Raw genomic sequence first — 12,155 nt, 5'->3', positions numbered from 1 at the left:
CAGAGAGGCCACCTACAGCCCAAACCAGAAGCCCAGCAGCTGGCCAGGGAGGGGGGAGCAGAATGGGGGAGGGTCTCAGTGGCTGCCTTGGGAGAGCGGACAGCACCATCTGCTGGAGAGAAGGGACACAGCAGCTGAGGGGAGAGGCTACACAGATGGTGAGAAAGGAACTTGAACATATGAAGCTGCCTTATACTGAATCAGACCCTCGGTCCATCAAAGTCAGTATTGTCTTCTCAGACTGGCAGCGTCTCTCCAGGTTCTCAAGCTGAGGTTTTTTCAGACCTATTTGCCTGGACCCTTTTTTGGAGATGCCAGGGACTGAACCTGGGACCTTCTGCTTCCCAAGCAGATGCTCTACCACTGAGCCACCGTCCCTCCCCAACTTGTGTGTGTGTTGTGGAGGGGGGGAGGGTGGCACATGGGGCACCGGCCCCAGAGATGGAGCGGCATTCCTCATCAGCTGCACCAGCCATGGGGGGGGGGGAGGGGAATGCCATCCGCTGCAAAGACTGCTGATTCCGGCACCCACATGCTGACCCTCCTGCAATTGGTGCCTCTTTCCCTGTCTCACCGGCCCCTAGCCGCCTCTGGGGGCACATTCCAGGAAGTCCTGCTGGGAAGGAGACCGGGGCTGCCCCCTATCGCATTCTGCCTTTCTGAGGAGCTGGGTGAGCCAAGTGGGAGCAGGGCTTGTGTTGGAGGCCCACGGCATCTGGGCCTGGCCCAGCCAGCAGGAGATGAACGGAATCTCTGGGAGGGTGGAGGGGGAGAAGGCCTGGCACCTCAGGCCTTGGCAAGAGAAACAGTCATAGCCCAGGAAGGCTGCAGCTCACAGATGGGCACTCAACCAGCTGTGATCTCTTGCTGTCTGTCGCCTTTGTGCCTGGCTTGTCGCCTGACTGCTTCAGGTGCTGCGTTTCCGGCTTTGTCCATCTGTCTCTTCAGAGCACCTGCTTCAGGTGAGAGTCCCTGCCTGCAGGGTGGGAGCAGATGCACAGTTGTCACTGTAGGCCTGATTGTGTTATGCTGGAAGCAGGTGGGCATGAATGGCAATGGGGGGGAAGGATGTGCCTGCTGCAGGGCTGCCTCGAGGTGCCCAAGAAATGCCCAGCTGCTCAGCTTGACGATGGAGTCAAAACTGCTGCCATCTGGGTGGGATCTCGTGAGACCTTCCATCCCTTGTGTCCAGGTGACTTTGGTGTTCACAGCAAACACGGCCAAGCTCTTGAAAGCCAGCAGTTTCATGGCTTTGGTCTTTCCCTCCTGAGTCCCAACCCACAAGCAAAGCACACCAGTAGTAGGGAACACAGTCTGTGCAGCACAAAGCCAGCTGGAAACCCAGACCATGACAAAAAGACAACAAAAGAAGCAATGCAACATTTATTGGATAAACATCTGGAGCAGATGTCCATCGGTGGCTATTAGCCTCTAGATGGAACTCTCTGTCTGGGGCAGTGAGGCTCTGCATTCTTGGTGCTTGGGGGGCAGCAGTGGGATGACTGGCTCATCCAGTCCAACACTCTGTCACTCAATGGCCAAAAAATTAGGTGCCATCAAGAAATCCTCCAGTGGGGCCAAGACACTAGAAGCCCTCCAACTCTTGACCTCCCCCCCCCAAGCACCAAGAAAACAGAGCATCACTGCCCCAGACACAGAGTTCCAACAATATGCCGTGGCTAATAGCCACTGATGGACCTCTGCTCCAGATGTTTTTCCAATCCCCTCTTGAAGCTGTTCATGCTTGTAGCCACCGCCACCTCCTGAGGCAGTGAATTCCATGTGTTAATCACCCTTTGGTGAAGAAGTACTTCTGTCAAGTCCCAACTCCTTCAATAAAGAGGCTCTTTGTATTTTCAAATAAGCATTTTAATAGAAGGCAGCATGGTATATTTCTGGCAGTGGGTCAGTGAAGGAACTGCCCCAGTTCAAACAGGACAGAGATTATATATAGGCAGTTACTGATGGTTAACAGCGCACCCAATTTAAAATACGCAGGCATTGCATACTACAAAGGTTAAATGTCACATCAACAGTCCTCTCAGAGCATGGCTACAGATAGCGCCATTCTAAGGTGGGAGTTACTGGCTTTGAAGTTTTCCCACTCAAAGAATGCTAACTTCCTGCAGCTATAATCTAAACACTCATTCCATGCAAGACATACAACAATAACTGAAGACGACTGCAGATTTATATCCCGCCCTTCTCTCTGAATCAGAGACTCAGAGCCGCTTACAATCTCCTATATCTTCTCCCCCCACAACAGATACCCTGTGAGGGGGGTGGGGCTCAGAGGGCTCTCACAGCAGCTGCCCTTTCAAGGACAATGTGAGGGCTATGGCTGACCCAAGGCCATTCATTGAATCATTGAATATCTGTTTTATTACTGAATGTGTAATTTTAATACTTATTATTTTAATAGTTTGTGGGATTTTATGTTGTAAGCTGCCCTGAGCCTGCTTCGGCAGGGAGGGCGGGATATAAATCAAATCAAATAAACTAATGAATTCCAGCAGCTTCAAGTGGAGGAGTGGGGAATCAAACCCGGTTCTCCCAGATAAGGGTCTACACACTTAGCCACTACACCAAACTGGCTCTCAACAGACCTGCGCAGTAAATAAGAACATATATGAACATATGAAGCTGCCTTATACTGAATCAGACCTTTGGTCCCTCAAAGTCAGTATTGTCTTCTCAGACAAGGCCCTCAGTAGGGCCTTGACAACTGCTCAGCAATTTCATTGTGTGCCCATGAGTTCTTGTATTGCAAAAAAGGGAGAAAAGTACTTCTTCCTCTACCTTCTCTATCCTATGTATAATCTTGTAAACCTCAGTCGACATTTCTCCAAGCTAAAGAGCCCCAAGCATTTTAACTTTTCTTCATAGGGAAAGTGTTCCAACCCTATAATCATTCTCGTTGCTCTTTCCTCACTTTCCCCAGTGCTATAATATCTTTTTTGAGGTGTGGTGACCAGAATCGTACAAAGTATCCCAAATGAGGCCACACCATCGATTTATACAGGGGTATTATGATACTGGCTGATTTGTTTTCTAATAATTCCCAGCATGGCGTTGGCCTTTTTAATTGCAATTGCACACTGTCTTGACATTTTCAGTGAGTTATCTACCACGACCCCAAGATCTCTCTCTTGGTCAGTCTCTGCCAGTTCACACCCCATCAACTTGTATTTGTAGCTGGGATTCTTGGCCCCAATGTGCATTACTTTGCACTTGGCCACATTGAACCTCATCTGCCGCATTGATGCCCATTTCCCCAGCCTCAGCAGATCCGTTCGGAGGGCCTCACAAGCCTTCCTGGTTCTCACCACCCTGAACAATTTAGTGTCATCCACCAACTTGGCCACTTCACTGCTCACTCCCAACTCCAAATAGTTAATGAACAAGTTAAAAAGCATCAGACCCAGTACTCAGTCCTGCTTACCACCCTCCACTGTGAAAATTGGCCATTTATACTAATTCTCTTTGCTGTTACTTAGCCAGTTTTTGATCCACAAAAGGACTTGTCCTTTTACCCCATGACTCTTGAGCTTCCTTAGGAGCCTTTGATGAGGAACTTTATCCAAAGCTTTCTGGAAGTCAAGGTAAACAACATCTATTGGGTCCCCTTTGTCCACATGCTTGTTAAGAACATAAGAACTTAAGAGAAGCCTTGTTGGATCAGGCCAATGGCCCATCCAGTCCAACACTGTGTCACACAGTGGGCAAAAAAATTATATATATATATATATATACACACACACACACACACACACACTGTGGCTAATAGCCACTGATGGACCTCTGCTCCATATTTTTATCTAACCCCCTCTTGAAGCTGGCTATGCTTGTAGCTGCCACCACCTCCTGTGGCAGTGAATTCCACATGTTAATCGCCCTTTGGGTGAAGAAGTACTTCCTTTTATCCATTTTAACCTGTCTGCTCAGCAATTTCATCAAATGCCCACGAGTTCTTGTATTGTGAGAAAGGGAGAAAAGGACTTCTTTCTCTACTTTCTCCATCCCATGCATTATCTTGTAAACCTTTATCATGTCACCCCGAAGTCGACTTTTCTCCAAGCTAAAGAGTCCCAAGCGTTTCAACCTTTCTTCATAGTGAAAGTGTTCCAGCCCTTTAATCATTCTAGTTGCCCTTTTCTGGACTTTCTCCAATGCTATAATATCCTTTTTGAGGTGCGGCAACCAGAACTTCACACAGTACTCCAAATGAGACCGCACAATCGATTTATACAGGGGCATTATGATACTGGAGAGCCAGTTTGGTGTAGTGGTTAAGTGTGTGGACTCTTATCTGGGAGAAGCGGGTTTGATTCCCCACTCCTCCACTTGCACCTGCTAGCATGGCCTTGGGTCAGCCATAGCTCTGGCAGAGGTTGTTTTTGAAAGGGCAGCTGCTGTGAGAGTCCTCTCCAGCCCCACCCACCTCACAGGGTGTCTGTTGTGGGGGAGGAAGGTAAAGGAGATTGTGAGCCGCTCTGAGACTCTTCGGAGTGGAGGGCAGGATATAAATCCAATATCATCATCATCTTCATCTTCATCATCATCATCATCATCATCATCATCATCATCATCATCTTCTTCTTCTTCTTCTTCTTCTTCTTCTTCTTCTTCTTCTTCTTCTTCTTCTTCTTCTTCTTCTTCTTCTTCTTCTTCTTCTTCTTCTTCTCCTTCTCCTTCTCCTTCTCCTTCTCCTTCTCCTTCTCCTTCTCCTTCTCCTTCTCCTTCTCCTTCTCCTTCTCCTTCTCCTTCTCCTTCTCCTTCTCCTTCTCCTTCTCCTTCTCCTTCTCCTTCTCCTTCTTCTGGCTGATTTGTTTTCAATTCCCTTCCTAATAATTCCCAGCATGGTTTTGGCCTTTTTTATTGCAAACGCACACTGTCTTGATATTTTCAGTGAGTTATCTACCACGACCCCAAGATCTCTCTCTTGGTCAGTCTCTGCCAGTTCACACCCCATCAACTTGTATTTGTAGCTGGGATTCTTGGCCCCAATGTGTATTACTTTACACTTGGCCACATTGAACCACATCTGCCACATTGTTCACCCCCTCAAGGTTAGTGAGACAAGATCTTCCCTTACAGCACCTATGCTGAGTCTTCCTAAATAGCTTTTGTCCATCACTGTGCCTACTCATTCTCTCCTTAATAACAGTTACCCACTATTGACATCAGGCTGACAGGCCTGTGGTTTCCTAAATCTCCTCTGGAGCCCTTTTTAAAGGTGAGGGTGACATCAGCTACCTTCCAGTCCTCAGTAATGGAGGCAGATTTTAATGATCTACATTTGAGTTCTTTCAGAACTCTTTGAAGTATGCCATCTGGGCCCGTTGAAGCCAGCCAGTCATGGCCTGTCCAATACCTCTGGTGTGGGGTCCGTCCATCTGTCCATCAACAGATAGAGCTAACTAGATAAGCAAGAGTTGTCCCACAGTTCCTGAGCCTTTGGTTGGCTCCCTTTCTCTTCTGGGCCCGGCCCCATCCCGCTGTTGGGTGGGCCTTAACTGCTGTGCTCTGTCTCTGTAGGCTTTGTGCTCCAGTATTCAGTTGACAATAGTGAGGAGTGGAAAGATGTCTTCATCAGTTCCTCGGAGCGCTCCTTCAAGCTGGAGAACCTGAAATGTGGGACGTGGTACAAGGTGAAGCTGGCTGCCAAGAACAGTGTTGGAGCCGGGCGCATCAGTGAGATCATCGAGGCCAAGACCCACGGCAGAGGTGAGGGGCTCAGCAGGCTGGGAGGGGGGGTGGGTGGGTTTGGGAGCCCCTCTTTCCTGGGCTGGGCAGGCAGGCAGGAGACTTGGCAGATGAGCATGTAAGGCTAACTTACATCAGGTCAGACTTTCAGCCTCTCAAGTCAGTCCATTCTCTTCTTTGACTGCAGAAAAGAGCCAGAGTCCAGGAACACCGTAAAGGCCAACAAAATTTTTGGCAGGGCTTTCAGGAGTCACTGCAGTCACTTCCTCAGCTTTTGTGAGTCACCACTGCTCACTGCTTCAGAAGGAGTTGGCTTGGAGCAGCTTTCCCTCCCTCCCTCCCTCCAGTTCAGGCAGGCACACGCCATCGGCACTAGCTGAACCGAGGGGCTCTCAGTCTTCCTTGTTTCTCTGTTGAGAAACAAGCCCCTCTTCAATTCTCCCTGTTTGGACTCCTCATCGTCTGGAAGCAATTTTTGAAGAGGGGAGGTCATGAGGCAGGACAGACACCTTACGTGCCACTTGTGAGGGAAAATTCAGCTCTGCTTCTCTGAAGTGCGTTGCTAGACTGCTTGAATGGAAAGCTAAATTTAAAATGTCCCAGGAAGACTCCTCATCCATCCATCAATATAAACCATCGATCAGTTTTTATACTGCAAATTGTTCTAAGCTTGCAACATTTTAAGAATTCTGTAGAACTGCATGGCTAAGCTTCAAGCTCAGAAGGCGCTCCCTCCTTTGGTTCGCCAGAATCCTGGAATCCCCGCCCCCCCATGGAGCCGGCCACATGGGGGCTCGCCCTCCCAGGAAGCAGAGTCCGTAACTGGTTTGGGGTAATAGTTCCGAGAGGCAGACTCTCATCTGGATCCCCGCTCCTCCACATGAAGTCTGCTGTTGGGTGGCCTCCTGGGGCCAGTTGCACTTCCTCTCTCAGAGCTCTCTTAGCCCCTCCTGTGGGGCAGGGAAGGGAAGGGGGTTGTATGCCGCTCTGAGGCTGAGAGTGAAGGGAGGGTATGAACCCAACTCCTCTGCCTCCTCTTCTTCTTGCGTTCCCCATCCCACCCGAGTGGAGCCAGTTGCAATTATTCTTGGCCCTTACACCACCCACATAAAGGCCTCTTGGTCTGTGCAGCAGGGCTCTGGTGGCTCAGAAGTAATCATTACAGCCCTACAAATTAAAGCGGTACATAGATAAAAGAAAAACCCACATATCTCCCCTCCCCCCCAAAAAACCCTCTGGTTTGTACCTCTGAAAAAGCCATGGCAAACAGACAAGTGTTGCGGCATCAACCAATATTTTTATATATATATATATATATATATATATATATATATATATATATATATATATATATATATATATATATATATATATATATATAATATTGGTTGATGAGGTGGAAATAGCGAGCACCTTGGGAAGTAGTGACCATGTGATTTTGGAATTTACAGTCCTAGGGAAGGGGAAAGCTATATGTAGTCAGACTTACAGGTTGGACTTCAGAAAGGCAAACTTCAACAAACTGAGAACTATGTGTATGAGGTACACAGCTGTAAATATTAAAAATCTAAAAACAATCTAAAATTAGATTTCAAAGAACATCAACATGAGCTTGAAGCATAGACAGCTTCAAGAGGGGATTGGATAATCATATGGAGCAGAGGTCCATTAGTGGCACAGTGTATTGTTGGAACTCTCTGTCTGGGGCAGTGATGCTCTGTCTTCTTGGTGCCTGGGAGGGGCAGCAATGGGAGGGCTTTTAGTGTCCTGGCTCCATTGGTGGACCTCCTGATGGCTCTTGGGGTTTTTTGGCCACTGTGTGACATAGAGTGTTGGACTCGATGAGCCATTAGCCTGACCCAGCATGACTTCTCTTATGTTCTTATATTTTTAAGTCAACTTTAGTCATTTTACATACAGAGCTGATGGTTTCACATACATAGTGGAGCAACAGGGCCTTATGCATTTTGGCCTCCAGGACCTTCCTCAGTGGTCACTATACTCTGATAAAACATGCACACATCCAGAAGCGCTCTCTCTCTCTATGTATATGAACATATGAAGCTGCCTTCTACTGAATCAGACCTTTGGTCCATCAAAGTCAGTATTGTCTTCTCAGACTGGCAGCAGCTCTCCAGGGTCTCAAGCTGAGGTTTTTTCACACCTATTTGCCTGGACCCTTTTTTGGAGATGCCAGGGATTGAACCTGGGACCTTCTGCTTCCCAAGCAGATGCTCTACCACTGAGCCACCGTCCCTCCCCAAAATTGAAGCCAGATGTTGTCTTCTGAAAATGTACAAAAAAGGATAAAACCAAATTATTATGATAAATATAAGTAATAAATGTCAGCTGAAAAAAGGTTTTTTGAGAGATTTTTGAGAGATTTCAAGACACAAGACGATATTTTGATGAGCCAACTTATAGATAGGAGTTATTCAAGAATAGTAGAAAGAGCTTTTTACAGGGGATATAATACACCAAGGTTAACCTGACTTTCTCCTAGAGCAGAAAACACACTGTCAACAGGATAATTCCTTTAACTTGCAGCAGCACATATAAAGCAGTACAGACAATCATTAAAAAAAACACTTTGGCATCTTATTTATTTATTTTAGTAAATTTATATTCCGTCCTACCCACAAATGGGCTTAGGGTGGGTTACAACATAACAACACTTAAGATATCAACAATCAATGAAAACAATGTATTAAAACAAGAAGAAGCCTCATGGCTCAGAGCAGAAAACAGAAGGGTTTAAGGTTAGAGCAATTTCCAGCTGGCCATCTTCTATCTAACATCCCCAGACCCTAGACTGGAACTTCATACCCTCCTTATATGTTCTCTTTTTGCCATGTTGAGCACCGTTTCGCTCAGAAGAGAAGACTGAGGAATTGAGCAGTTCTGCCCTCTCTTCATCACCTGTTACAATTTTACTTTCTTGCCCTCACAAGAGCAATGTCCTTGTTCTTTTTCTTACTCTGAACATAAGAAAAGAACCCTTTTTTGTTGTTTTTAGCATCTTTGGCCAGCCTAAGCTCATACTGAGCTTTAGCTTTCCTAACTTTTTCTCTACAAGCACTGGTGATTTTTTTATATCCATCCTTGGTTATAAGGCCCTCCTTCCAATTCCTAAAGGAGTCTTTTTTATTTCTTAAGTCTTTAGAGAGCTGTTTATGGAGCCAGTTTGGCTTCTTTAGGTTTCTTCCATTTTTTCTTCTCATAGGAATTGTCTGTGATTGCGCTTTCAGTATTTTGCTTTTGAACCCCCTTCTTCCTAAGTATTTCTGGCCATGGGATTTTACCCAGCATAGTTCTCAGTTTGTTGAAGTTTGCCTTTCTGAAGTCCAACCTGTAAGTCTGACTACATATAGCTTTCCCCTTCCCTAAGACTGTAAATTCCAAAATCACATGGTCACTACTTCCCAAGGTGCTCCCTATTTCCACCTCATCAACCAATTCTTCCTTGTTGGTGAGAATCAAGTCCAAGATAGCAATCCCTTTGTTTCCTTCTTCACTTTCTGGAAAAGGAAGTTGTCCACAAGACAAGTCAAGAATGTATTTGATCTTTTGTTTTTAGCAGAGTTGGACTTAAGAACATAAGAACATAAGAGAAGCCATGTTGGATCAGGCCAACGGCCCATCAAGTCCAACACTCTGTGTCACACAGTGGCAAAAAATGTTATATACACACATACACTGTGGCTAATAGCCACTGATGGACCTGTGCTCCATATTTTTATCTAAACCCCTCTTGAAGGTGGCTATACTTGTGGCCGCCACCACCTCCTGTGGCAGTGAATTCCACATGTTAATCACCCTTTGGGTGAAGAAGTACTTCCTTTTATCCGTCTTAACCTGTCTGCTCAGCAATTTCATCGAATGCCCACGAGTTCTTGTATTGTGAGAAAGGGAGAAAAGTACTTCTTTCTCTACTTTCTCCATTCCATGCATTATCTTGTAAACCTCTATCATGTCACCCCGCAGTCGACGTTTCTCCAAGCTAAAGAGTCCCAAGCGTTTCAACCTTTCTTCATAGGGAAAGTGCTCCAGCCCTTTAATCATTCTAGTTGCCCTTCTCTGCACCTTCTCTAAAGCTATAATATCCTTTTTGAGGTGCGGCGACCAGAACTGCACACAGTACTCCAAATGAGACCGCACCATCGATTTATACAGGGGCATTATGATACTGGCTGATTTGTTTTCAATTCCCTTCCTAATAATTCCCAGCATGGCATTGGCCTTTTTTATTGCAAACGCACACTGTCTTGACACTTTCAGTGAGTTATCTATCATGACCCCAAGATCTCTCTCTTGATCAGTCTCTGCCAGTTCACACCCCATCAACTTGTATTTGTAGCTGGGATTCTTAGCCCCAATGTGCATTACTTTGCACTTGGCCACATTGAACCGCATCTGCCACGTTGACGCCCACTCACCCAGCCTCAACAGATCCCTTTGGAGTTCCTCACAATCCTCTCTGGTTCTCACCACCCTGAACAATTTAGTGTCATCCGCAAACTTGGCCACTTCACTGCTCACTCCGAACTCTAAATCATTTATGAACAAGTTAAAAAGCATGGGACCCAGTACCGAGCCCTGCGGCACCCCACTGCTTACCGTCCTCCACTGCGAAGACTGCCCATTTATACTCACTCTCTGCTTCCTATTACTCAGCCAGTTTTTGATCCACAAGAGGACCTGTCCTTTTACTCCATGATTCTCAAGCTTTCTAAGGAGCCTTTGATGAGGAACTTTATCAAAAGCTTTCTGGAAGTCAAGGTAAACAACATCTATCGGGTCTCCTTTGTCCACATGTTTGTTCACCCCCTCAAAGAAATGCAACAGGTTAGTGAGGCAAGATCTTCCCTTGCAGAACCCATGCTGAGTCTTCCTCAATAACCCGTGTTCATCAATGTGCCTACTCATTCTGTCCTTGATAATGGTTTCTACCAACTTTCCCGGTATTGAAGTCAGACTGACTGGCCTGTAGTTTCCCGGATCTCCTCTGGAACCTTTTTTAAAGATGGGGGTGACATTTGCTACCTTCCAGTCCTCAGGAATGGAGGCAGATTTCAATGAAAGATTACAGATTTTTGTTAGAAGATCCACAAGTTCAACTTTGAGTTCCTTCAGAACTCTCGGATGTATGCCATCCGGACCCGGTGACTTATTAGTTTTTAATTTGTCTATCAGTTGTAGGACCTCCTCATTTGTCACCTCAATCTGACTCAGGTCTTTCAACACCCCTTCCAAAATTAGTGGTTCTGGGGCGGGCAAAAAGTTCTCGTCTTCTACAGTGAAGACGGAGGCAAAAAATTCATTTAGCTTTTCAGCCATTTCCCTATCCTCCTTCAGTAATCCTTTTACCCCATGGTCATCCAAGGGCCCCACTGCCTCCCTGGCTGGTTTCCTACTTCTAATATATTTGAAGAAAGTTTTATTGTTGGTCTTTATGTTTTTTGCAATATGCTCCTCATAGTCCCTTTTTGCCTGCCTGATCACAGTCTTGCATTTGATTTGCCACAGCCTGTGTTCCCTTTTACTAATCTCACTTGGACTGGTTTTCCACCGCTTAAAGGAGTCCTTCTTACCTTTTACAGCTTCCATTACTTTATTTGTTAACCACGCAGGCCTTTTCTTATGCCTGTTTGTGCCTTTCCTAACTTGTGGTATGTATTTTATCTGAGCTTCTAGGATTATAGTTTTAAATAGCGTCCAAGCTTTCTCAAGGGTTTTGACCGTATGTACCTTTCCTTTCAGTTTCTTCCTCACATGCCTCCTCATCTCAGTGTATTTACCCCTTTTAAAGTTAAACGTGGTTGTGGTGGTCTTTTTGGACAACTCCCTATTTATACAAACGGTGAAATCAATAACATTATGGTCACTGCTCCCAAGCGGCGCAATCACTTTTACATCTCTCACCAAGTCTTGGGCATTACTTAGGACCAAATCCAGGATCGCCCCACCCCTGGTAGGTTCTGAGACCATCTGCTCCATAGCACAGTCATTGAGAGCATCAAGAAACTCAATCTCTTTCTCTCGACCAGAACACATATTGACCCAATCAATCTGCGGGTAGTTAAAATCACCTATTACAACACAGTTTTTACGTTTAGCCGCTATCTTTAAGCCTTCCATCATATTATAATCGTCCTCTCTCTTTTGATTTGGTGGGCGATAACAAACTCCCATAGTTAAATTTCCTTTTGGGCCCTCTATTTCAACCCAAAGCATTTCTAAAAGTGAATCTAATTCTCTGATCTCAGCCTTACTGGACCGTATATCCTCTCTGACATACAGAGCCACCCCACCTCCAACCCTTCCCTCCCTATCCTTCCGATATAGCTTATATCCAGGAATCACCGTGTCCCACTGATTCTCCTCATTCCACCAAGTTTCTGAAATTCCCACAATGTCTATGTTTTCTCCCAGCACTAAACATTCCAATT

At 45.9% G+C, this 12,155-nt stretch overlaps 1 protein-coding gene across 1 annotated transcript in view; it reads left to right on the top strand.

Moving 5' to 3' along the window:
- Positions 1–12,155, top strand: part of DSCAML1 (DS cell adhesion molecule like 1) — a 242,251-nt gene that overhangs the window by 217,499 nt on the left and 12,597 nt on the right. The window contains exon 25 of the mRNA XM_060250887.1: positions 5,539–5,727. Coding sequence (XP_060106870.1) covers positions 5,539–5,727 — 189 coding nt within the window. The remainder of the gene's footprint in view (positions 1–5,538; positions 5,728–12,155) is intronic.

Source organism: Heteronotia binoei, chromosome 12 (assembly GCF_032191835.1).
Source record: "Heteronotia binoei isolate CCM8104 ecotype False Entrance Well chromosome 12, APGP_CSIRO_Hbin_v1, whole genome shotgun sequence".
NCBI classification, from domain to species: Eukaryota; Metazoa; Chordata; class Lepidosauria; order Squamata; family Gekkonidae; genus Heteronotia; species Heteronotia binoei.
This window is presented reverse-complemented; position numbering and strand designations above follow the sequence as displayed.